The following is a 27,506-nucleotide window of genomic DNA, read 5'->3' as shown; positions in this document are numbered from 1 at the left end:
ATCCTGACTAAGACATTATATATGTCTAATTGAACTGAAATAGTATTCTGTTATATATATATATATATATATATATATATATATATAATCTCATTTTACATATTACTGTGTTTATAAGTGTTAAATAAGATAAATTTAATAAAAAGCAAGAGTGAATGCGAACAGCCCTACAGTTTACTAAATGTTTCATTTTTTATTAAGCAAGACCTAGTCAAGAGCGACACAAAGGCTTGCCTGGGTGTTCTGCGTGGGAATCTGCAGCAGTAGAGCTAGGCTGCTGTAGTCAAAGTTCTCATCCAGGGCTATGAGTGAGCCATGCACTCCACTCTCAAGAATGTTATTGGCATATTCCCGAAGTCCAATCGCTTGGATCCAGCGAATAACTCGATCATTGCTCCACACTAAAACATCTAGGAAAAGAGACACAACATGTCACTTCGAGTAACGAACAAAAACCCTACCTGCAAGGAGAGCTAGAATCTGGCTCACTTTAATGCTAATCTCTCTTCCCCTTAGCGCTGCCAGTTCCTCTCTGTTACAGAAACATACTGTTCTAATCATCACCTTTTTTTGCAATAAATCCTGCAATAAGTTGGTATTTTCAGAATGCTTATTGTTACTGCACGTATGTTACAGCATACCTGCCATACTGAGCACTGACTGAAAGTCTTTCTTGCTACTATTAAATCAGGACCTCAGGGTCTAACTGCAGTTGAGTGTTTTGCCACCAGATGGGGATAGTTCTACTTCTCCCTGCCCTCCCTTCCCTCCTCTCCTAGTTCTCTTGCTCCTTCTCTGACCCTCCCTCCCTTCCCCCTCCCCCCCACACGCACACACGCGCGCGCACACACACACACACACACACACACACACACACACACACACACACACACAGCGTTAGTATTATGGATCTAATGCTCTTCTTCCTTTCAAAGACTTAACTACTACTTCAATATTGCAGATATTTAGAAGATCCCATGCTCCTACTAAAATTACATTTTAAACATAATACAAGCATAATAAAGTACATTGACACTTTGGTATTATAAAGTCACTATTTTTCTAATAATGTATAAATGAAAAAAGTTTCATGTACATTGACACACACCACAGAGTTGAGTGTGGATGCCTTGTGCGGTTGAGGCAAAACCTGAAAAAAGATTTTATTCATTGATATTATCATGTTTCTTTTACGAATCATCAGAATGATGCGTAAAATCTGTGAAATCATATACAGACCATAATGCTTTATACAAAGAAAAAATAACTTAACATTAAATAAGGAAAAATAAAAGATTTTCTTTACTTGTAGACCAAAGATCAAAGTGTTTCCTGGTGTGAAACTGAAAGCTCTATATCTGTAGATATTTTTCTTTCCGAAAAATTATACTTAAATATATATAATATATATATATGTATGTATGTGTAAATTTACACAGTTAAAACTTGAAAAACTTACTAACTTGTTATAGCTTACTTATTTGTTCTTAGTATGGGTTTTCTTATGCAGAAACAAAACTCGTAGAGGGATTTTAGTCTAGCATCATAGCATGGTTGCTCCAGCAAGGGATCACATTCAAAGACCTGAATCTGCATAATCCTGCTGTGATGCAGGCATACCCTGGATTGCAGTAAGGTCTGCCTGGAATACAGACACTACCTTAGTATACTTTTATCCCTAACAATGAAGTTTGTGGAAGGAAGCAGCCATGTTTGAAAATGATATCTAATCGTGGAGTAGTCAAAGTGATGAATCAGAGAAAGATTTGACAGAATGAATCAGAGCTAAGGGAGGCCCGACTTTCACGAGAACAGTCAGGAGGAAGTGCAGTTGAGTAGAGTTGTTTGTGGCAGTTCAGTTTGTGGAATTCAGAGACAGTTTTTACCAGGACAGTCTTATAGATAGGTTGCAGAGAGAACAGACTAGACAAGGTGAAGATAGAACAAAAAAAGAGAATGAGAAGGAGCCAGAAGATTAGAACAGACTGCTAGGGTTAGTTTGAGGCCAAGAAGAATAGTACAGCAAGAAGTTGAGGGAAGCTGGTTTGAGCAGTCAGCTTGGAGAGGAGCATGAGCCAGACAGCTGAGTTGAATCAGCCTGACAGAATTCAGAAAGAGCTAGAACAAGTGAATTTATTGAGTGGGAAGCCTCTGAGACAATTAGAAGTCCCCTACCCCCTAGTTATTTTTATACAAAATGATACCATTGTCCTATACAATAGAACTATTTATTTTCTCAGCCATGGGTCTCATTCTGACATTAGCCTATATTATCTCTAATACTTGTATTGTTTCTCCATTGCTTCTGAATCTCAATGCTCTTATATTATGGTGTATCCTCTATACATACCATGTCAACTTTAACTTTTAATTTTTTTTGAGAATCTTAGTTAGTATATATATTTTATATTATTACTCAGATTTCTCAGTGTAAATCTACCATCATTATTCTTATCATAGCTTTCATTTTCTTTCCATTTTATAATTTTATAATTATGTTTTTTTACATTTTATTCTTACTCCTTGCTAAGTACTTCTAGTTTATATTAGTCTGCTACAAGTCATAAAAATAAACTATACAATCTTAACTTATTAAAGTCAGCTATATTTCAGCCCTTATATTAATTTCTATGTAATATAAAGATCTTAAATCATTTTATTTCTTTTGCCCCATTACAATCATTGAAGCATTTCAGTTGCTATTTGCAATAATTCTGTGTAAAATCAAATGTGTAAAATCTAGATGTTATTACCTGAAGGAATAATAATAATTTTACTAACACATTGTTTGGTTATGTGTCTATACTACATTTTGTATTATATTCATAGTTTGTCTAATTATTTTTAATATTTATTTTCAATTTTAACTTGCATTTTGACTCTGCATTTGCTATTAGTGTACTCACAGATTCCTAAGTATTGATTATCTGCACTGGGTGATGTGGACATGTTGTACCACTAGTTCAACTTTTTTTTAAACTAATTGCATATTTTTTCTTTTAGACTAAAGAGATAACCTTTCCTCAAAAATGACAATAAATAATCAGTTTTTCAACTTCGCAAGATGTAGATGCATATATAAGCTTGCTTGCTCGTGGTTGGTAGCTTAAGACATATCAGCATGTTGCTGCAATTTTATAGCAAGCATAATTCATGTCATACATACAGTTAAAAAGAATTAAATGAAATAACCATGTGTCAGATTAAGACACATAAACTGTAATTATAAGCTTTCTTATTCAGAAAAGCACCACAGTAGCTATGATATTATAAATATCTTTCACAGCAAGGTTATACCCTGGCATTTATACTTAGCAGGAATCCTCTTGACCTAAACAACAAATGGCTGGAGATCAATGTCAACTGTCTCTTAGCAACAAACTAAAAGTACCTTCGTAACACCTTCCTTCCTCGAGTCAGAAAAACCTGTTTTCTAATGTCAAGGTTAATTAGCACTTCCGATAATAACAGAGAGAAGTCTAGTCAGAGTTGAGAGCTATTTCTCTAAATGCCATCAGATCAATTGTTGGAAGCAAAGGCTATTCTTGAACTCACGGACACTTGTCATATGTGGTTGTTTGTATGTAATCACAGTGAATCAAGGCAGTTTTTTTCCCTCAGGGCTCCAGCCTAAGCAGCAACTGCCAAATAATAATAGAGCATTGGCCACTGGGCCAAATGAGTAATTCTCCTCTTTCAGATTGATCCAGCTGTAAAGAAGTTCATATGCTGTCAGCAGGCAAAATGAAATCTAACTGGGCAAAATACTCCAGAAAGCACACTAGAAGGTGGTATCCCATGGACAAAGTCTGCTCATGAAACAAAACATCTTTTGTTAGGTCAAACACATTTCTTTCTGGGGTCTGTCCATTAGTTCCCAAATTTTAATTCAGCTGTCAAAGAAAACCCTCGGAACAACCTACGATTTCCTGGGGTCAGAAAAATAAAGAAAAAAAAAAAAAAAACCAACAACAAAGCAATGAACTTGACGTTGACAAAGAGAAAATACATTCTTGTTCTTGGTAGCCAGCTAAGTGAACTGTTGGAGGAAACCGATTGTGTGTTCATCTACTCACTGAAGAACAATATATACAAACATATTTTCAAATATTCATCTTCATAGCATTCAAGTACAGCTTTCTAGAAGTAATATAATGTTCAAAATGGCTAGAGATAAATTTTCTGAAGTTCACAGAAATAAATATAAGGGAAGCCTGAGACAGGTAATCATAAATTGAAATACAACAGTGTTAATTTTTAATATAGCAAGAGAGGTGACTGTAATGTACACCATATTCATATGTAAAATAAGCCCCAAAGAAAATTAAGATTAAAAAGAGAGCTGTACCAACTTTAACTGGTTAATGTGGCATAGACTATCCTACTCAATATGATGATATGCTTGGAAGTGTTAATTCATGGATCAGAGGAAATAAGAATATAACTGATAAATAATTTCATATCTCTGCTGGATATTTAGTGTCAAGGTGATACAAGCTAAGGTCATCTCAGAGTAGGGAAGTTCAGGTTGTTGGCGTTTTCATCATTAGCTATTGATTGGAGGAGGAGCAGGCTCAGCCCATTGTGAGTCTTTCCATCCCTGGTCCAGTGGTCCTCATTTAAGGATGCAGGCTGAGCAAACCATGGGGAGCAAGACAGTAAGCAGAAACCCTCAATGGCCTCTGTACCAAGCCTCATGCCTCTAGGTTCCTATGCTGTGTAAGGACCTGTATCGATTCCCTGCAATGATGAACACATGGACTTTGTAAACCAAACAAATGCTTTCCTGTTCAACTCACTTTTTCGCCACTGTGTATTATCATAACAAAGCAATCCTATCTAAGATGATACCTCAGTTTTTTCTCAAAAGCATTTAGACACAATAAGGATTTTTCCTATTTTAAAAAACGTGCACAGATTAAAAATGTTTATTAAAGCAAGAGGCCTGTGGATTCTATATCTTACATACAACACTTGTGTTCCTTTAACAATTAGAAATATCTGATGGTCTTTAGTGAACATCTAGCATATTAGCTTTTAAATCATGTTTTCCCCTCTGTATTATGGTGAACAAGTAGTTTGATATGACAGTGTCCCAAAATTTTCCTGTGCTGAATACTGGTGACTATACAATATGCTAGAGTGAAATTAGTGTGAAACCCTAAAGAGGAAACTTATGAGAGGTCATTAGCCATGGATACTTCCCTTTTAAAGGGAGTAATATAATTCTTGTTACTTCTCATAAGAGGGCTATTTAAATGATTGAGTCTGGTCAGATCCAGAATATTATCAGCAAAGTAATTGTATATAACCCCTGTTTGCTTCCCCATTGTCAGCCACCATGAGTTTATGAGGGCAAGCCTGATGCCTACAAAAGTTTGTGCTATCCAGTGTGGATCTTCAGCCTCCTAAACTGGGGGATTCACCTTTTCTTTTGAAAGTTAGGTAACCTTGGATATTTGTTATAGTAACTCAAAACTGAATGATAGAATGGTTAATTATTAAATACGGTACTTTTCAAATGCACCTGCAACAGTGACTGTCTTTGTACACAGAATTATTGCAACGGTTAACCGTGCATCATAACCTAATTCTGAATTAAAATTATTAGTTGGCTGGTGAAGTTTAGAGGGAAAATATTTATAGAATTTATACAATATATTTGCAACGTATTGCAATATATTTTATAACTATTTATGAAAAATTTTTGAATGCTGAAATTAAATTCAAATGCTATACTCAGGATAAAGGTGTGTAGTAACAAAATACTATGTTTTCTGAATTATAATGACAGCATTTGTCTAAAAGTTTAGCCAAAAGGTCTACAGAGAGCCATTTTTATTCGATATTTTTAATTTACATTTCAAACGTTATCCCTGTTCCCTGTCCATAACCTCCCTATCCCATCCCTCCTCCTCCTTCTATGAAGGTGCTCCCCCACCCATCCACCTACCCCTTCCCACCTCCCCACCCTGACATTCCCCTACACTGGGGGGGTCCAGCCTTGGCAGGACCAAGGGCTTCTCCTCCCATTGGTGCTCAACAAGGCCATTCTCTGCTACATATGCAGCTGATGCAGAATACATAATTAATAGGTTTGAAAGATAAATCTAATTCCAGAAAGTCAAAAGTATATCCTCAAAATGATTGACCCTATGATGTGGTAATATTCTTTTCTCTGTTATAATTGGGGACAAAATAGCAACAACACCTGGAACAAAATATGAAATCCATTCTGATGATGTCATCAAACATCTCACCTTATGTTTAAGTACAGACATTGCACATCTCCGCAGTAGAGGCATTTGTTCCTAAAGGAGAGCACGTTACCTTTTATTTCATGTTGACTTGCTTCTCGTCTTCTCTCTAGCTCTTTCCTATCATAATTCAATCTTTTCAAGCACATAATCCCATACTGTAAACTTGTTCTATTTTCATAAAGGAGAAAAGAGAACATTAAATTGGATAAATAGGTGAAGAATATTGTGATTAAATATGGTCAACTCTACATTACTTCTAGTTGGACATGTGTATCAATTTCATTCACAATTGCATCTTTCCATTGGGAAGGATTAAACATAATTACCTCAAGAATAAAATGTTTACAAAATAAATTATTTGAAGAATATGGTATTCATAGTTTTGACAATAATTATCCATCATTCCATACACATCCATATCTATACATGTACATGACTATAGACCGTTATCCAAACAGTATTGCAGTTTTCTTCAACTTGGCATGTCTATAGTACACTTTAGCAAATTAATATTTCACTTCTTCACAAAGAACTTAATGCCCTTCTTTAGAGACAGAAATACATTTATAGGAAATTATCAACTCTCTAGGTGATTAAGTATTAAGTAGTGAGGCAAAGTCCCAAACAGGAACAAATAGCTACAACATTAGAGACAGACAAGTGTGTGATAAAGAACAAGCCAGTGTGTACTAAGGCTCTGCAGAGAAAGTGCTGTGGGAGAGAAAAGTTCATGACATACAGAAGACTAGGAGACAAGGAAGGTTGGGCTCTTAGGGGGACAGGGACATTATATATTGCATTCCAGTACTGTGGATGATATTTCAGAGGTGTAGTGATATTGAGGTACACCTTGTAGAGTTGAAATTCAACCTAGAAATTAAGGGGCAAATACTATAGCATACTTGCAATCCATGTGTGAGATGCAACTGGGGAAATTTTCCAGAGGAGGAAGGGGTGGTGAGATGAGGCCTACTTGTTACTTTTGTTCTATTTGGTGAGTAATAACTGTACAGCGTGTAGGACACAGAGAAATGGTGATCCTAGGAGACAGGAAAGCATTGAGGGCTCACAACATTAATTATGAAAAGAAAACCTCACAGATGCCCAGAGAAAATAAATAATAAAATTAGAGTTAGTAATGATACATTCAGTACTATTAGAAATAATGCCATAGAAGAATATGACAGGAAAGTAAAAGGGCTTCCAGGATTAAAAGTAAAGATCATAGACTATCATTGATTGTTCAACTGTTTAGCAATAGATTTATATTCAAACACAAAAAAGTAGAATATATATATATGTGTATATATATATATATATGAAATTATCAACTCTCGGTATATATACCAGATGTATTTCTATTTTATACATTCTACTGACAAAACTATGACACAAACATCTGAAATCCTAGAAAAAGGAACATGAATATATGTCTCCCTAAATGCATATATTGAAGCTTTTACTGCCATATCCCAGAATACGACTGTGTTTGGAGAGGGGACCCTTAAGAGTAAAATAACATGAATGTGGTTACCAAGTATACCCTGATCTATTCTTCTAAGAAGAAAAATGTTGGAAAATCACAGACAGTAAGAATGTGTGCTTACAGAGGAGGGGTCATGCATGTAGACACACAAAATTCTTCTAAAGGCCTGCCTATATCTTGATCTTAGCCTCCATCACCTAAAGTAAACACTACCAGGCTATAGCATAGCATTTAACAGACAGTTTAGAATTCGTGATAGCTGTTTGACACCTGATAGCACATAAATAAAAAAGATTTTCCCTTCCCACACATTTACAGCTTTTAAATAAAACACTCAATAGTAGTTTTTTAAAAAGTAATGCCCTAATAATCAAAATATTAACAATTATGTAAAAATCAGAAGCATTTCTATATATGCTTTAAAGAATTTCTTCTATTTTCTTCTAGTATGTCTTTACATTACATGGTTTATAACCACATAGCTTTATATGCTGTAACTATGGATATTCAGTTATTCTTCATAAAAAGTTTTTCTTTCATTCTCAGATTAATTTTTGTTTCCTTTTCTGTGTGAGAATTCTCTTTGCATGCATATGTGTGCACCATGTACATGCCTGATACCCATGAAGATAAGACAAGAGCATCAGATCACCTGGAAGTGCACTTACTAATGGTAAGAACCCACAATATGGTGTCGGGAATTGAGCCTGGGTCTTCTGCAAGATCAACAAGTGCTCTTAATCATTGAGCCATCTCTCTACCCCATATATAACTTTCTTATGTAAAATAAAATTTTAATCAGGAAAAAATAAAGTTATATACTATAAGACTAACTTTTCTGATCAATGGAATAGAATTGAAGACCCAAAAATAAAGTCACGAACTATAGACACTTAATCTTTGACAAAGAAACCAAAAATATATAATTGAAAATAAAAAGCATCTTCAATTAATGGTACTTGTCTAACTGGCAGTTGGTATGTAGAAAAATAAAAATAGATCCATATTTGGCACCTTGCACAAAGCTCGAGTCCATGTGGATCAAGAACCTCAACATAAAACCAGATATACTGAGTCTAATAGAAGAGCAAGTGGGAAAGAGCCTAGAACTCATTGGCATGGGGCAGAGGAAGCAGGGAAGGGGTAGTATTTCCTAAACAGAACTCCAATGGCTCTATGATCAAGAATTGATAATGGGACCTCATGAAACTGAAAAGCTCCTGTAGGCCAAAGGACATAGTTAATAGGACAAAATGGCAACCTACAGTTGGGGAACAAAAATCTTCAAACCCCTCATCTGATAGAGGGTTAAAATCCAAAATATACTAAAAACTCAAGAAGCTAGTATCCAAAAGACAAACTCTTATATTGACTTTTGAAAACAGTTCAGGAATATATCATAAACATAGCTCTCCATTAGAAAACCATTCAGCGTTATGCCTGAACACTTGTTGCAAGTAGATTTCTCATATCTTGTAAACAGTAAACATTTTCTTTCTTCTGTTCCATTTGTGTGTGTGTGTGTGTGTGTGTGTGTGTGTGTGTGTGTGTGTGTGTGTGTGAAAGAGAGAGAGGGGGGGAGAGGGAGAGAGAGCTGCATATTGTTTATATATATTTACTATTTTTCATTTTATTATTATTTTTATTATTCATTTTATTATTGAGGAAAACCTACCGATGGAAACTATCCACCATTTTTAAATGGACACGAAGATCCTTTTTTGTGAGGTGATCTAACATTCTTGCATCAACCAAGCATTCCATAAAGTAACTTCGGTATTGCGGTAATCCGAGGCTGGGAAGCCATTCGTTCCCGATCCACTCATGGTTCATATCTCCATAAGCCAGGGTCTGTAGAAAAACCGGACACTGGAATTGTTTTATAGCAGTCAAGTTTCTGAACCAATAAAACGAGATGGTAAATGGACGATATTAGCAATTGCTATAACTGAAATATTGTGACTATGATATTATTCTATGTAGCAACAAAGAAGAAAAAATATTTAAACTACATGTATTTTATTGATTTTAGCAGAAAACAAACTGCATACTTTCTGAAAACATTCACCTATAAAATAATTAACATCATTGTATATTTTAAAATAAGTTTTGTCTAAATATGTGTCTTATTTTGTTTAAATTTGTGTGTGTGTGTGTGTGTGTGTGTCTGTGTGTAGGTATGCGTGCGCACACACACGCACTGTTGATATCTTCAGACACACCAGAAGATGGCATGGGATCCCATTACAGATGGTTTGAGTCACTATTTGGTTGCTGGGAAGTGAACTGAGGACCTTGGAAGAGCAGTCACTGTTCTTCACCACTGAGCCATCTCTCCAGCCCATGTGTCTTATTAATAGAAAAAAATATAGCTAGATGTATGATATAGGTTTTGAGCCTAAATATTCCTTATCTGTACTGGTAGAATTCTTACATTTCTTTTATTTTTAAAGTACTGTGCCATTTCCCTCTTATCAATGGTCCTATTGCCATTGATCCTGGGTCAGAGCAAAGTTTGATGTAAAGCAGAAACCTCTGTTAACAAACAAAGAAAATACACTGAGTGTGAACGACAGCATGCTGACACTTAAGACCACATTATGCTTTAAAGAAGAGTGTATATCCAGCATTCCATTAGGTCCCTACAAGAATCCTTAACCAGAACTTTAGACTATGTGTGTAGGGCAGGCATGATATAAAAACTAAGACAGATAAGCTAATTCTGTTTTGTAATGTAAGAACTGATCTCACCACATAGTGTTCAAAAACAGGTAAAATAAAGGTCATCCCAATCATCATTATGAAACCTAATTTTTATAAAATAAAAATTCATTTTTAAGGATGCCAATTTAAAAGATATATATTATTATTTACAGGATATAAATTTGAGAGAGATGCCTACTTAGTTATTAACTGTGCTATGAATCCACAGTTCTAACTGTAATATGTAAATATAGAAAAATCTGAATGGTTTTCTAAGTTATGAAATTTGTGTTAATTTTGAAATTGACTACACACCTATGCTGTAGCATGTTTAAATGAACATTCTTATAAAGGAGCCAGATTTCATTCATTTTCTCAATTTATTTTCCCAGTTACCCAACATATAGAAATGCTGAAAAACTGTATACTATTCTTTGCACACACAGGGTTATTTACTAAGATTTCTGTCTCTTGTGTGATCAGTTTACTAACTGAGATTGATTCCATCTAACACTTGCTATGCTAACACCTGTCACTCTCACACCCACATCCAAATACTACCCCAGGATACCTTAAAGCATATGGGGTACCAAAAAAGTCTTTGTAAAACTTCCACAGAGGTACAACTTGAATGACTACATATTGCAGTTACATACATTATAGAGAAATTGAAGTTATAGATCTATCTTCAAAAGAAGAAAGAAAATTATCCTGTTATATACACAGATTATGAAATTATAACATTCTTAGTTATAACATTTGGTACATAAAGATGCACCTATAATATTAGGTATACTATTTATTGATTCACATATAATCAGTCTCATTACTAATATAATTGATGATTTCAAATATCATGACCTAGAATTGTTTCCTACTTCATATCTGAATAGTCAACTATGCCTTAAAGCATATGAGTTTCCTACCTGGGCCCAGCTTCCTTCCTCAGATTCTTTCTGGGTTAGCAGCAGGAAGTGATTAATAAAGCAGGTAAACATAAATTAATTTCAAACTCTACTAGAAGCATAATTTTAATATAGTATGTTAATTATCTTGACATACGCAGACATGCATATTGCACCCATTCAATTTCTCAGATAAATAGCACACAATAGAGTTTTAATTAACTCTAAATGTACATAAAACATATGGGAGGTTATGAGTTTTATAAAAATTTATAAATTTACATGCATTTTCTAATTTAGTACAAACTTATTATTATGTGTTTCAATGTATAATGTAGGAAGGCTACAGATTAGAAATTAATGAAGTGGAGAAAATCACTATTTTCTGTCAAAGTTTATGGATAAACCCACCAACAACAGCCAAACAGGAAAACAGAAGAAAGTATGTGCTAAAAACGCAACTTGGGATGTAATGTTGGGAGAGGTAAAATACCTGCCATGCCCAACTTTGATCCCTCTTATTAAGGATGACTGCAAAACATGACATTTTTAAAGCTGGTGACTAGAGTCCTCAAAGTAATTTAAACCTGTGTTTACAAAACCACATGAAGATAGCACTTTAATGTTTTTTCTATAGAAGGCTACACGTGGGATGTTATAGCTCAAGGATCTACATAATCACATTCAAAGTGAGGATCAATGTAAGCTTTTCCACCACTGGTTAGTAACCGTATTCCTTTGTCCGTTCCCAGTTCTAAGAGGTACAGACCACCAGCACTTCCAGTATGCCTAAAACTTACTGAATTATTATTACTGTTTACATATTACAGCACATGGACTTTTAGGATATAGAGCAATAGCAATCTGGCACTGTTTCTTTTTAAATTGTCAAACAATCATACTAAAATTAATATATAAACAAAGCATCAGTTATCCTTATGTTTATATAAACACATCCCAATTTTTGGTTTATAGTGAAGAAATCTCTCTCTCTCTCTCTCTCTCTCTCTCTCTCTCTCTCTCTCTCTCTCTCTCAATTACTTAGTTCAGGTTCAAGGTAGCTTTGAAGACTAACCGTTTTTGCTGGAGCTGCGAGGTTTTCCATTTCTTCATGGGTCACCCAGACATTGCCTGAAGGCTAATGAGGAGCCCAAAGGAAACAATGTCATCCATGGAGGGGAAGCACCAGGATAGAGAGAAAGAGACACCTTTGTCAGTTAACAGCATTCCACACAGCACATTGATTCTGATCTACACATGCACCGTGAGCGGCCAGCTGAAAGCCCCCTTTATTTTTATTCAATGGACTAATTGTATAGAGATATGCTATGATATAAATTTTGTAATAATTCTTCAACTCTGAATCTAAAATTGCCATGGTAAATGTGACCATCAAGTTCAATTTTGTAAAATGAGCAACTTTGTCTTCTAACATGATGACCCAGTATACCAGATGTTTATCAAGAGAATTTCATTCACATATTTTTATTCATTAACATCCTTGGGAGTGGTAAATGGACTGTCACAGAGAAGCTATAAACCTCACAGACTGCTTGAAAAACAACATCAGCCTTACCGAGTGTTTTGTTTTGTTTTGTTTTTAAATTCAGTAAGTGTATCCTTCCTTGCCTTCTTGGAGAAAAAAAGAATTAAAACATTATTCCCAGACACTCTTCATTTAGTAAAAGGCATTTCTCAGTCTCACCAATACCCAAATCCCAAAGCATTCATTTCCTTAGTCTTCAGCTGTATCTCAGTACCATCTACTGTGGTTTGAATGTGAAGTGTCTTCCATGGGCTCAAGTGTTTGCAAACTCAGTTTCTAAATGGTGATGATAGTAAGGAAGGTTGTAGAGCCTTTAGGAAGTAGGGCCTCAGTGGATAACTGAGTCACTGTGGCCAGGACTTGAGGCTTTATAGATATCTGTGTACATGTGCTTCCTGACTGCAGACACAGCTGCTTTGCTTTTGGTTCCTACCACCACGTTTACCCTGCCTGCTGTTGTGTCTTCCCCACCATGATGGACTGTGTCTCTCGGAAATTGTAAGACAAAGTAAATTCTTCCTTCTCTAACTTGCTTTTTTCAGGAGTAGGAAGGTAACAAAGATGCCGTTATACTATGTTTTTCTTGTGCATGCAATGTAAGAGCTTTGTCCAGACATACTACCACAGGAAGCAGAATAGATTGCAATATTTTTCTACAATGAACTATTCTTTTACGAAACCTCTCCTTTCTTTTCTAGCAAAATAATCTTTTGATATTAGCTCTCTAGATACCATATAATCAGTAATTTGAATCTAAAATCTATTTATTAACACAGGAATCATGATATTATTTAAGGTTCCTTTTGTTGGAAACTGCATCACTTCAAACTTCACAATAATTTTTCTAGCATTCGCTAGATGCAAAGTTCTCCAAGTCATGAAACTTTCTAGTTCCTTGTTTTCAAAGAAGCAGCAAAGGCAATGCCCAAATATCATGTTACTTCTGGAACTTTCTAGAATTTACCTAATACAATGTTTAAATTTCTCTATGTATATAAAGACAATTTTGATATAATTTTAAATAATGATTTAGAAAGTAAAATAATACGCATTATTTTATGTAAGAGAAATCTCACAAAATTATATATCAGTGAATCATACATATTATTCATATGTCTATATTCTATATAATGACATGTGCAAACATATTTCTATAACAAAGATTTATATAGTGGAAATTCATAATTCTAATAAATCAGAAAATTTATGGAGGCTAGATGTCATATAAATGCACAAAATTACCCTACTTAACAGCTTCAGAATTATACCAAGCCAATTTTTCCTATAAACTAAAATTACCCACTTATGAACACATTTAGAATATAAGAGCTACTCATGTCAAGGGAAGTCTCATTCATGCTGAAAGGTGCAGCTTCTCTATTGATTCTGATTCCACATAGTGACGATCTCACTTTTCCACAAGGACCTTCATCAGTTTTATGTCTTAATGGAGCAGAAGGTTTTCTGAAATTCTGCACTGGTCAGCATGCAAAGCATTCTGGGATTGATACGATTCTAGAAACTAGAGATGTATTTTTCTCTGTACTTACAAAATGAGCATAATTCCAGGACAATTTGTGAACGTGTGATGGCCATACTTCCAGGAGGAGCATGTTCAGAAGTTGTATTTCATGGGAAGGTTTCTTCTTAAAATGAGCTTTTATTGATTTTTAATTTTTGGGCATGTGTAAGAGATAAGACTATCAGTGGGTGTGGTATATGCATGTGCTTTCAGTGTCTGAAGGTGAGAGCCCCTGTCTGCATCTGCGAAGTTCAGAAGAAAGTGCTGGAAATCTTTCTTTGTCCCTTCCTGTTCTTTCCTGTTGGGGTGGGCATGCTCTTTTCCTGAACATGAGACTTGAGCCATCTTGGCAGTAATGGGAGCCAGTAAGTTCCAGTGGTTCTTTGCTCTCTGTCCCCTCTACTGGAGGAGTTTACAAACATGTACAAGATGCCTGGCTTGCTGTCTGATTGCTTGCATCATAATCCATGAACTCACTGCTATCCAGTAAGCACACCTACACATTGAACCATTTTTTTCAGCCCACGATACTTGAGCTTGAAGAACATTTCTTGCCTTATCATATTGTGAAGTAACCCAAAGTTTATCTTCTATACAGACCTTTCAGGTAAATGGAAGTTGACGTTTGGGGTTTTTGTTGTTTGGTTTTAATTTTTTTGTTTGTTGTTTGTTTACAGTATCTTATTCTGTATTCTTTTTTTTTCTTTTTTTTTTTTTCGGAGCTGGGGACCGAACCCAGGGCCTTGCGCTTCCTAGGCAAGCGCTCTACCACTGAGCTAAATCCCCAACCCCTTATTCTGTATTCTTTTATTGGCCTGGAACTCATTAGGTATTCTAGGCTGACCTCAAACTCTGCTAAGAGCTGAGATTAAATACATGTACTGCTATTCCAGAATAGCTATGATTTAAAGGCTTATTTAATAATCAAGCCCACATCCAGCAACTAAATTAGTCAACAAATCCACTTTCTTTACTCTTTACTTCTTTATCTTATAAGGCTAAACTTAAGGAAGTACTAATTTTCAAAGTTATGAAAATACAAATTTGACACCTAATTCTGAGTACCTCCTTAAACTATGTTTCCCTTGTCTTGCTTTCCTCTTTAAATGAAGATGGGGCAGAATATTTACAGAGTATTATTGAGACATGGGAGGACATTTTCTAAAGGATGTTAAGAATTCTGGTCACTACTTAATTAAATCACCCTGGAAAGAGCTATGACAGAAAAATAAACACTACATTAACTTAAAGAATAACTCATGAAAGTTAATCAGGAGACATAATTAGTTCTCTGGCTGTCAAAATGACTCAACTAGCTAGACATCAGAATATTTCTACAATATATCTTGCTCAAAGTAAAATTTGTTAATATCTAGATCATTTTGAAGTACTGTTCCCTCTGCAAGGGAATTACCAAGTAAAGTAACCTAAAATTTACAATGGGAATCTTCTGGAACTCTCTTAAAGTTGTGTATGTGTGTGGGGATGCAGATGACCATGGTGGTACATGCACATATGTGTGCAAGACCCGGTCTACCCTAGGAACCATCTTTCACCATTCTTCCGTCTTATCCACTTTTCATTCAAACAAACCCATGACTCAACGATATGGATTACTTCCTCCTCTGCCCCCATTATAGTTTTGAATAGAATTATATAGGGAAGGTTTGTTTTGTGAAGCCAGTGACACTTGAACTATAACTGGGTAAATGGTTGTCTGGAGATGGAACATGAGGGCAGAAGTAAATGTAGCAGATTACATTTGAAAGAGGCACAGCTTTACTTGCATTGTGCATTTTGCATCAGTGCACTACCTGGTGCACCCAAGCAGTTTGATGGAAGACTTTAATGCAGTAGCACGAAGGCAGCCACCGCTTCAATTCAGTTCGAACATGAAAACATTCTAAAAAGCTCAGACAACTGCTTGAAAAACCTACTAAGCCATTAAGTTTACTAGAAATTGAAAAGGTTTCAATATAAGCAAGAATATAATCAGTGGCTAAGGCGGGAGGAACGGCAACACCATTTGATGATTAAGGTGTTAGGAAAGTTCCTAATTTATAATTATTGCTACGAACGTAAACACATTTTATGCAACAATATATGTACATGGACACATTTTATATATAAGGGATTATTAAATGAATTAACGTGGGGACACTCTCTTGGAAACGGGGTAGGAGGAATGGGAGTGGGAGCTGTCAGAGGGCAGACCCAGAGGGGGATAACCACTGGAAACAAAACAAACAAAAATGTTTTCCAGTAAGAAAGGGATTTGCTTTTGCAACTGAAGGAAATGGAATAGTTTATCTCATTTTTAAAACTGGAAGTTGGAAGTTTGAAGGTTCTAATTTTTGCAGGATTTAAATTTATAAAATGTTTCTTTATTGTATTTACATACTGTGGGAAATGACCACTCTCTAAACCAGTTGCAATGCTTCTTTTTCTCAAATATAAATACTCAGGAAAGTCTTCAGATCTGAATTGGACTTACAATAATAACTTTTAATGACCTCTGATATTACTAGAAGTGTATTCTAAATCATTTTTATCTGGAATGAATTAGCAGAGTACATTCTTATCTATTCAAAATAATACCATAAGTAGAAATCATGTGTCTATCTCTTACACTGTTCTGAAGTAACTTATTTTATTGTGAAGTATTTACACAAGAAGTGTACAGCTCTTTGAAGTCTTAGCATGACTTTCTGGCTTTAGAATCTAGTATCATAGGGATGCGGGAAAGGTGGTGTAAATATTATCATATGATGATGTAAACTTGCATCAGATTCTTTGGGATTACATAAGGCCATCTTAAAAAGGCATTGAAGTCAGTTCTGTGTCTGAAAGCTGCAATAAAGTAATACCACTTTTCTCCACTGATTTTATTTTACTCTCCCGCATGTTCTTATATTGTTTAAGATATGGGCTGGTGAAATCTAGTTCACACTAGAGATTATACATTTATTGGCAAAAAGTTACTCACTAGTGGAATAAAACATCATTTGAGATTATTCCTGGAAGACTGTATTTATCATCGTTATGGTTGCCTGTTTTTTAGTAATATCCTTTTTCAAGGCTATGTTATGGATATAATTATAAGAGGGTTTTATAAGTGGGAGGCACATCTTCAGGAAGAGGAATCCAATTTGTATTCATAAAACAAAGTATATACGATTGTTTTAAAATTTCCTACCAGCAATGCATCTTCAGAAACCTGTGTTGCTCTGGGATAAGCCCAAGAAGATGCTGGGTTATAAAAGAAGAAGATTCGAAGAAACAGCAAGCTTTGGGGTCTTTTGGCTAGGGAGGAAAACTGAGCAATCATCTACATGCTCGCACCAAAATCTGTCTTGGTTGCAGCTTTCAAGTCTGATACGAATCAGAACTCCTCAATTGAAAACAGATTAAAAGTAGCAGCGAGGTTAATGAGGAGCTAGTCGCATCTCTTCATAATAATTCACCCTGACACTGAAATGCTTTTTGGGTTTAGGCTGATGAGTGGTCAGCATCAGGGGAAGGAGGGGGCGCACATTGACTCACAGTTCGCGATGTCGGAGGAGCTGAAGGGCTTGTGAGGGAAACCATCTCCTGGATGGCTAGTCTGAGCTTTAAGCGGTGCAGAGGGTTGCTGATTCCAATCTCCCTTTGGATTTCAGTGTCTGATAAAGCCGACATGATGGCACCACTTTTCACGTTGGCTCTGCATGCTGCCACATACCAAGCAGGCATTCCCAGCCAGAGCTGTCGTATTGAAAAAAAAAAAAAGAAGAAGAAGACAGGGTTTAAAATAACCGTAGTGTTTATTTGTGATGGTTGAGTCTCCGTTACAACTTAATTGGGTGTCAGAATCACCTGTGAAACACACCTCTGGGCATGTCAGTGATGAAATTTCCAGAAAGGGAAAATTGAGCAAGAAAAACAATGCTGAATGTGGGTAGAAACCCACTGGTGGAAATTCGAGAATGAATAAAAACCAGAAGGCAAGTTGAACATCAGTATTGTCTTTTTCTGCTTCTTCACTGATGGTGCATTGGACCACCTGACTCACAGTCCTACCTTTCTTTATACCATGTCCCTTCTAGTCGCCTGCCTTCAATTCCATAAGCTACTTGCACCATCAAAAGCTGGGCAGAAATAAGCCCTTCCTTCCTTTAGTTGTTTTTGATGCTTATTTTTTCACACCAACCGGAAAACTAATACATTTTCTAGTGTTTTTTGAATCCTTCAGGTATTCAAGGTTATCTTGGATATGTAAATTTATTTGCTGTCTAAAACTCCATGAGCTAAATTTTATTATTTTTGATTAGAGAGATAGAAACATAAAGACAATGAATATATGTTTCAAACAACAGTTCAGTAGGAATTCATTTGAAATGGAAACATTATGGTTTTAGTGCTAAATTGAATGGGCATCAAATTTTTCCTACAAATAATGAAACGAACAGTTATCTATAAATTTCACCTGGTACGTGACTTGAATGGTTGTTAATGGTTACATTTTAATTCTTTTTTTTTTGATTTTGAGTGCACAGACAGTTTGTCTGTCGTGGATTAAGACAGGGTCCACTATTTCTAGCCTTGTGATTTTGACCAAAGCATAAACTTTGGCCAAACCAAATTTTCTACTCAAATACTTACATCTGACCCATAAAAATAGTGAAATAATATCTACGTCTGAGGATAGTTTATTATGCCAGAATAGATAACTAATACAGACATTCTTTCTTTTGGTGTACCTTACAAAATAATTAGTCTATAATGGGAAAGAGACAATGAACAGAATCCCAAACCTGAATCACTGTGGCATGAATTGTGGCTAAAATCAGAGGATATAAGATGTAATATAGGAATTGTATAATCCATGCTGTTCCAGAAGGGGGGCACATTGGGATTAGCCTTATATTGACAAGGACACTAGAGGTGACAGATGATCAACCATCTTTCTTGCTCCGTAAACTCAAATTCTTCAAGATAATTTGGTATCATATGCCTTCCCTGTTCCCTAATGATTTTCTAGCCTTCTTCTAAAATGCTTGAATTTCCACTCTGGTTAATATTTCACAAGACTGCCTACTCGTTTTTACAAGTGTCGTCTATGATGAAGCATTATGGAGTTTGGAATCAGATAATTTATGTGGAAAGCAGTAGACTCCCTCCCAGTCGACATTCTTTATAGACTGTGCACACAAGGACAAGGGTAAGCACCCAAGTGTTCTGTATGCCTGTTCTCCTTGCTTATTCCCTATGTGATTTGAATCACATTAGGAAATGCGTCTGGGCAATTTCTGCACCCAGGACAGGTTTAATTAGCTCTCTCTCCACTGGCTGTCATTTCTTAGCACCTCGGTGTCAGTAAATCTGTTTTATTTTTTCTGAAGGATTTGCTCATCCCTCACTAAAATAGCAACCAACTCTCTGTCAAAATGTAGCTCATTTTATTGGAATAGCATCTGCACAAGAAATACCTTTGTTGAGGTGTGATTTCTTAAACTGTCTGGTAGTAACTTCAGTAATAATTCATTTCTTTTAATGAATATAACAGAAGTAAAACAAGCATTTATTTCAGTCGGTCCAAGGAAAAAGAAAACCTAAAAAGCATATTTTTATATCTACTTTTCTAAGAGAACTTAAAGCAAAGTTAGCTTTAGTTTTCTTTCACTGGCTATTTACTTAGCTCTGAATTTAACATAATAATAGCAATAAGTTATTTTATAACTCCAGATTGTTTCAATGTGTGCTATTTGTTGAAGGCAGGACAAACCTCAATGGTTTCCTTTGACATCAGGTATACTAGGGGCTATAACTGGAGAACTGAATCCAAATGTCAAGCCATAGTACTGGTGTGCTACACAGAGCCAACCTGGGTTACAATATGCCTTTTCCTCCCTGTCAGAATGCTGCCCTCCACCCTGGCCAAATACTGATATATTATCTATAACATTGTATTATAGAGGAAACACGAAATGTGATATCAAACTGAATGTAACTACTTAATTAATCTATTTATTAATCATAAAGTAACCTGAGTGCTCAAGTGATTTAGACAAAGGGTGATACATAGTCTTCTGCCTATTCATAGATGTCCAAACTTAGCCAATATATAGCCATTTTAGAAATAAATATCCAATAAAAGAGGAAAAAAAGAACAACATTAAGATGTGTGTTGTGCAAAGTCAGTGCAAGCTGGTGAGGATGTGGAGCAAGGGGGACACTTTTCCATTGCTGGCAGAAGTGCCAACTTATACAGCCACTTAAAAAATATAAATTACACTATAAGAGCATACTAGACAGTTTGTCAGATTTAGTCAGTGTGAAAAGAAGTGTTTTTATTTCTTACTGATGAGAGGTGCTGATACTTCTTCAAAACTTCCAACATATATGTCAATAATTATTGCTTCTCTTATGCTAGTACCCATAGCGAGAACAGAATGTGGGTACACTTCTCTTTAAACCATTGCATACCTTTTTTTGCTCTAACACACACAAAATCAGTCCCATCTCAATGCTGACATGTTTGAGAGATACACATGTGTTTCCTTTGTGGGAAATTGTAAGATACTGAAGTTGTGGTTTCAGAAACAAGTCTTTACCTGTCTCTAAGCAACCAGATTACCATTGATTGACTTAGGTTTTGCTTACCTCCAGCCACGCAACCACAGTAGGTCCGTCCCACTGGGCAAAGGGTAATCCTTTTCTACGAGCTTCTTCAAGAAGTTCATGCCTGGGGTACAGCAAAGATCAATAGTTAGGAAATATGTAAAAGATGCCTGCAGTTGTTTTTAAACCACAGTAAGCCCCCCTTGCAAGTGTTTCATGAGGGGGATGCAGAATGTCTTAATTCCTTCTTGCTTTGAATCATATAGAAATTCCCTTATGATTTCACTGAGTGAAACATTAGTATTTAAAAGTAAATTTATCCATCATCGATTCACAAAGAGTTGAACACTGTTAATAAACTGAGCTAAAGAGTATTATCAGCCAATATAATTTCATTTTAGTAAGAGTACAGGTCACATATTCATATGTAATCATGCATTCTAAGATTTGACACTTGGATCTGTCCTTCTCCATTACTTACTCTCTTAGTGGTGGAGGCAAGGCTTGTATGTTGAGACACACCATCCATGATAGTTTTAATCAGTTTGAATGGTGTTTACTTTAAACATGACTTCAGAGACAGCATTCTGTGTTAGAAGTTAGTTCCTTCTCTCAATCATTTTGAAGTTATGAACAGAAGCTAATGAATTGGACTCTTTGCCTACATGAAGACCTCCACCTCAACATTTGCTGATCCATATTTAAATACTACACATTTTTTAAAATAATATATAGTAAGAGAAAAGTGAATAGAAGTGAAGGTGATGCCAAGTCAAAAAGAAAGTGAGGAGCTCTGGACTTGGGGTACATAGCAGATAAGGCAAAAATAAATGATTGTAAAACAACCCTTGCCATACATGGTCTACAGTTTAAGTCTTCTAAATGAGTGAATTGTGGTGAAAGGTTGGAGAGCCCCCAAGCTTCTATACTTGCTTCTGCAGTTATTCGCTTACCCACTTTCTGATCTCTTGATTTCTCAAAGGACAGCTGAAAACCCAGGCCACACTTGAGGACTATGCCAATATAAATTGATTCCCTTCACTAGGAAGCAATATGAAGTGTATAATTTACCAGAGATTTTAATTCATAATACCCATTCTTTACAAATGAAAGGCTAATACATTAGTGAAAGTAAATGCTTCTTTCTAATAACTACAACCTTTACATATACATAAATTCATTGCCCTCTAAGGATAGGATTGACATCCATGTTGAAAATCAGCTTAAGATAATTTACAACTGAAATACTGGAATCTATTTGTATGTAATCTCAAACTATTATATCCATCTTGGAATATAGTGAGGTGTATATTCTCTGTACCTCCAAATACATATTGGGTATGAAAAAAATAAAACTGTGGTATAATAATTGTTTTATTTTTAATAAATGTCTTTCATATTAACAGATATATCATGGACATCATGTACAAACTTCCCTTCAAATGCATGTGTCTATTTCCAATTACTAACAGTTATTTAGACTAAAGATTCATATATTAAAAATATGTGAAAGAATGACTTTAGGTACAAGATATATTGTGCTTTTTGGTTTTTTTTTTTCTTTTTTTCGGAGCTGGGGACCGAACTCAGGGCCTTGCGCTTGCTAGGCAAGCGCTCTACCACTGAGCTAAATCCCCAACCCCCATATTGTGCTTTTCAATAGACATTTTAAAAAACAATGCATGGAGGTTTAGTAAGGGATAAAGAAAAGGTGGAAGATATTAGTAACTTAAGTACCACACACTAACCGATTGCGCCACTGGAGCTCCAGTATTAGTAACTTAAAAGACAAATGCGTTAACTGCTGTTTGAGCTAAGGAGACAGCAAAGGCAAGTTCTGCATAGAAACTATTCTTCAGCTGGAAATGTGTTTGGGGATATAGACACTCTAAATCTACAGTGGAAAGCACAAACAGTCTTAAATGTAGCTTTCGATCCCATCACCCAATTCCCTTGGGCTTCCCAGTGACACCCTGCTGTAAATCTGTTTCCAACAAGTTAGTCTCACTGTGACAGATATATTTATAGAAGCGGGTTGAAGTATCAACTGTCCTGTGTTGTGTACATGCTACAAGCTGAGACTTGTGCTCAGTGAGGTAAGTAGAAATAGGGATGTGGATTCCAAGAGAATCCTTGTGAGACACAGCAAATGCACCGAAGCATCCAAATGCATATAATGCACAGACAGCTGCTAAAACTCGTGGACGCACATCTTGACTCTAATATTTTTGCTTATTAATGCCTGTAAACACTGAACTGAATGCTAGACACCATTACTATTTTAGTGAGTCTTTGGATAATTGTGTTTCATAGTGTTTTAATTTTGTTTATGTGGATCTTGATTTTTTTTTTCAGTACATGGACCACGTTTGGATTTTATGTCTAAAGAGTACAAGTACTATTGTGTCTTATATACCGTGACTATTTCTTTTCTCTCAGAATAGTAGTGGCTCTAGTTGAGTTCAAGACTTTGATCTGGTTTGAGGTCACTGATAAAACTCTAGTTATGATGCTTCCCATGTGCTGAGAAATTCTAATCTCTTTATGAATAGAAAATATGACAGGATTGTGTTGAAATGTACAGAGCAGTCTGGTCCCTAGTACCATTCTTGCTTTCACTTAAAACTCAACTTTCATAACAAATCTTTAGTAGGATAACTCAAAGAATGAGACAAAGGTGCCAAATTCTGCCCAACATATCCAGTTGCTATGGCAGAAACCAATCACTTTAATCTCATGAATCAAGACTATAAAAGTGACTGACTTGGTTTTTACCTTGACTTACACAATGGGAGAGTAATGCCAGATTACCTTAACCTTAACACGAGGGTTGTATCAGTTATCTTTAATCATTTGAACATGGTGACTTGTGAGAAAAATCAATGCTGGGGGCTTTACATGAGCAGTGGTAAATATGATGACCTGCCGAAAAATACTAACGGTAATCACTGAGGACATGGAGGATGAGTGAGTTTACGAGAAGTTTCTTTTCAGTGCCTGAAAACTAGTGAATGCCTGAGGAATCATGAAAACAGACAAATCTGTTTGTCTGTGGCAAAAACTGAATTGATTTGGAAGGTATAACATTGTGTATGCCCGCTTTCCAAAAGAAAAGTGTAAAAAGAAAAGCGTTTGAGAGTTAGAAATAGAAAGATCATATATTTATGATTCCCCCTGCCTTCCCCCTGATTACATAATGAGCTTGTCTCAAGAAATCAGAGGCTCAGATTGTAATTCAGTAGTGGAACGCTCGTCTTGCATGTACAAGGCTTTCATGTGGATTTCCAGAACTAAAATGGAACAAAACCCAAGCACAGTGGAGGGAAACAACGTTGATAGTGTTTGACTGGCCCTGAGAGTTACATATTCCAGAGTGCTTTCTCCCCACAACTGGAATTCGGCCTTTCAAAGAGCAAGCGTCAGTTACAGAATGAGCTCAGGACCATTTCATCCAGAAATAGTTCACTTTGCACACCACTACCTTCCTACTTCGGGCTAAGAAATCATTTCCATTTTCCTTTCCTATCCAGAGAATTTACTGTTTCATCAACCTTCCCCAAGGTCCCGTGCATGTCATTGTAGGTATGAGTGTGAATCTTAGTTCCCTGATTTAAAATAGACTTTCAAGGACATTGACTGATCTTTCTTTCCAGGGAGCTGATGAGCACAAACTTGTCTTTATCTGTGTAAAAACTCAAAAAACAATAAAAAACAAAACAAAACAAAACAAACAAACCAACAAAAAACAGTGGACAAATACACCAGGAACTTGTTTTGAATGCATAAAACTTCCAAGGCATTCTGCAATTTTAAGAACAGGGTTCTCATCTGTAGTAAGGAATGTACTTGTATCCTTTTAGGGCCTGGGACTCTTGCCACTAGTGAATGATTTCTGTAATGGCCTGTGACATGTTAATAAGGCCCAAACTGTGGTGAGCAAGCCAGGTTGTGTAATTTGCATGTCATCAAATACAGAGGCAGAAGGAAGCCTATGCAGTCTGAGTCTTATCTTTAAGCAGCAATAAAGAGTGGACATCCTAGAAATGAACACATGTTAAGTTTTCTAGTAAAAAGATCAAGAGCTGGGTCTAGGAAGATGGAGCCTCTATCCAGACCACATCTGCTTTTTCCAAACACCTGAGTTTAGTTCCCAACAACAATGTCAAGTGGACCAAAAAGCTTTCTATCTCGGGTTCCTGAGAATCTGACACCTCTGGCCACTGTAGACACCTGTACCTGAGTGTATATAGCCTCTTGTCCACACAAATAATGAAAATGAAAGGATAATTCTAAAGAAAAATAAAAATCAAGATTACCTGTGAAACATACTTAAAACCAGGACTCTTCCTACTCAGGATTTCTAATTCCTCATCTAGACTAAACAATGGCCAACAACATATATTTAATTGTTTAGTTTGTGGCTGGTAAGGGACTATATCCAAATTGAAACATCAGTGCCCCCTCTTTAAATCACTCCAGCTATGACAGTTGTGGACAATTTGGGCAGATATCAAGGGGATTCTAGACTCTTTTCTGACATTTTTGAGCTATACCTCCGCTGTCCTGAAGAACAAACGTGCTTCCCCGCCTCGTGTCATAAAGTTTCCTTATCTTGTTCTTTAAGATGGTGAACAATAAGCCTGCACTCTCCTTTCCCTTTCTTCCATTTCCCTATTTACCTTTTCATCTTTCTTTTCCTCCCCTCCACCCCATCCTCATTTCTTTTTTTATTTTGTTATTTCAATTCACTTCATTTTTTTTAATACTGGCGATCATGGACCCCATGGCATCATATATGATAAATACATATACATACACATATGCATACACATATACATATGCATTTCTTTTTATAGGTGTCACAGTATTCAATAATAGTCTTCCCTACTTTACATTTTATTGATTTGAGTGGTTGATAAATTGTTTTTGCCTTCTCTGTGTGCTTTGGAGTTGGGGTTTGGTATGACATACTGCTAGGCAGTCAATCATCTGATGTTTATATACTGCGGTTTGCTATAACCTGTGTAAGGCATGCAGAATAGAGTTAAATGAATCCCTTATTTCAAAGATCATAGACTTCAGTGAGAAACAAACATTAATATAATGAGATTTTTATAAATAAGCAAACCAAACACGAGAGCCCATTCTTGTGTTCTTAGCATTTTGACACCTGAGCAGGAGTTTGAGGCATGCCTGGGCTAATTAATGAATGGGTTCCAGCTCACCCTGGGCTACATAGACCTTTTCTTACAAATAGTGATAAACAAAAATAATCTGGGGCAATTGTGTGTATGGCCAAGTAATCACGTCAGAGGTCATTGCCTTGCCTCTCATCTCTGGGGAAGTTCCCTTCTAAGTGACATAATTTGACCATTAATAGTGTTTTCAAGTGAGATGAAAATTCATGCTCTCAAAAACCAAGTAGAATTTCAAGGAGAATAAACAAAATGAACTTCGAGTGAAAGGAGTGGAATTAAATGTTGGAGTGAGAAGGACAATCAAGGCTGGACTATCTTGAGAAATGGGGTGAGGCCTATGAACTGGAGAGTCCAGAGGACATTGAAATCACAGGCATGAGGGGTGCTATATCAGATGATTCTGAGTGCTAGCCGAAGCTATCAGATGATGAGTGCCCAGGGCAGATCTAGCATGGTGTGTACATTATAAGGTCATGCTGACTACCGACAGTATAATAAACTTGAAACAGGCCAGAAATGAGAGTCATGCAGTTAAATAGCTATAGCAGTTCTCAAATAAAGAACAACTATTCAACTGTGGAGCTTGACAGTACAAATGGCGAGAGGCTGTCAGGACAGGGACTCAAGCATATGCAATATATTCAGTCAAATTTAACCAGATGACCAAATGCCTCTCAGATTTTCTTCTTATCTGCTGTATGTGCTCTGGCTACTTAATTGCTCTATACATAGTTGTAGTTTAAGTTTGTGCTTACAGACAGTTATAGATAAACTCAGTGTAAGTTATAGAAATACTTATAAGGCCATATAATGTAATACATTTAAGCATATCAGTTCCTGTCTCAGTGTTTTCTTCCTTTCCTGATGCAAGTCATTTTATAACTCGCTATCAGATCAAACTCTTTAAGCAGAAACATTTATTGCATTAGCACTGAGCTCAAGTTCCTGTAATAACTTCACTAATGACTGAATCCTGTTTCCCTAGTAATGTCGGATCCAGTGCTAAATTCTATTTCTGCAGTGTCCTAACATGATATCACCATTCTTTGCTTTTCCTTCTTCTGCCTTTGTGCCTTCTAGTCCTTTAAGAATAGCCTTTACCAGTTCTTTTATCTCAACCTTCCTCATTCTGTGAATATGGCTGCTCTCCGTATGTGGAAAAGATCCACTGTGGATGAATAAGTCTTGTCTCATTAGGTGCTGATAGCCAAGACATGACCTAAGCCTCATCGGCCTTCACATCCCCTCTTATTAAAGTACACGGTAGTTCAGTAACTATGCCTAAA

At 36.1% G+C, this 27,506-nt stretch overlaps 1 protein-coding gene across 50 annotated transcripts in view; it reads right to left on the bottom strand.

The window, feature by feature from the left end:
• The window catches only part of Ppfia2 (PTPRF interacting protein alpha 2), a 474,298-nt gene that overhangs the window by 11,773 nt on the left and 435,019 nt on the right, over positions 1–27,506 (bottom strand). For 33 of the 50 annotated variants that reach the window (XM_063263774.1, XM_063263778.1, XM_063263775.1 and 30 more), the window contains 7 exons: positions 21,065–21,146; positions 17,966–18,166; positions 12,430–12,492; positions 11,376–11,405; positions 9,422–9,615; positions 6,331–6,428; positions 235–410 (listed from right to left, as the gene is read on the bottom strand). In XM_063263774.1, the coding sequence (XP_063119844.1) occupies positions 235–410; positions 6,331–6,428; positions 9,422–9,615; positions 11,376–11,405; positions 12,430–12,492; positions 17,966–18,166; positions 21,065–21,146 (844 nt within the window). The remainder of the gene's footprint in view (positions 1–234; positions 411–6,330; positions 6,429–9,421; positions 9,616–11,375; positions 11,406–12,429; positions 12,493–17,965; positions 18,167–21,064; positions 21,147–27,506) is intronic. The other 17 variants (NM_001108745.1, XM_039079448.2, XM_063263782.1 and 14 more) reach the window with 2 other exon arrangements.

Source organism: Rattus norvegicus, chromosome 7, assembly GCF_036323735.1.
Source record: "Rattus norvegicus strain BN/NHsdMcwi chromosome 7, GRCr8, whole genome shotgun sequence".
NCBI classification, from domain to species: domain Eukaryota; kingdom Metazoa; phylum Chordata; class Mammalia; order Rodentia; family Muridae; genus Rattus; species Rattus norvegicus.
Note: the sequence above shows the minus strand (reverse complement) of the source record. Positions and strands in the feature narration are given on the sequence as shown.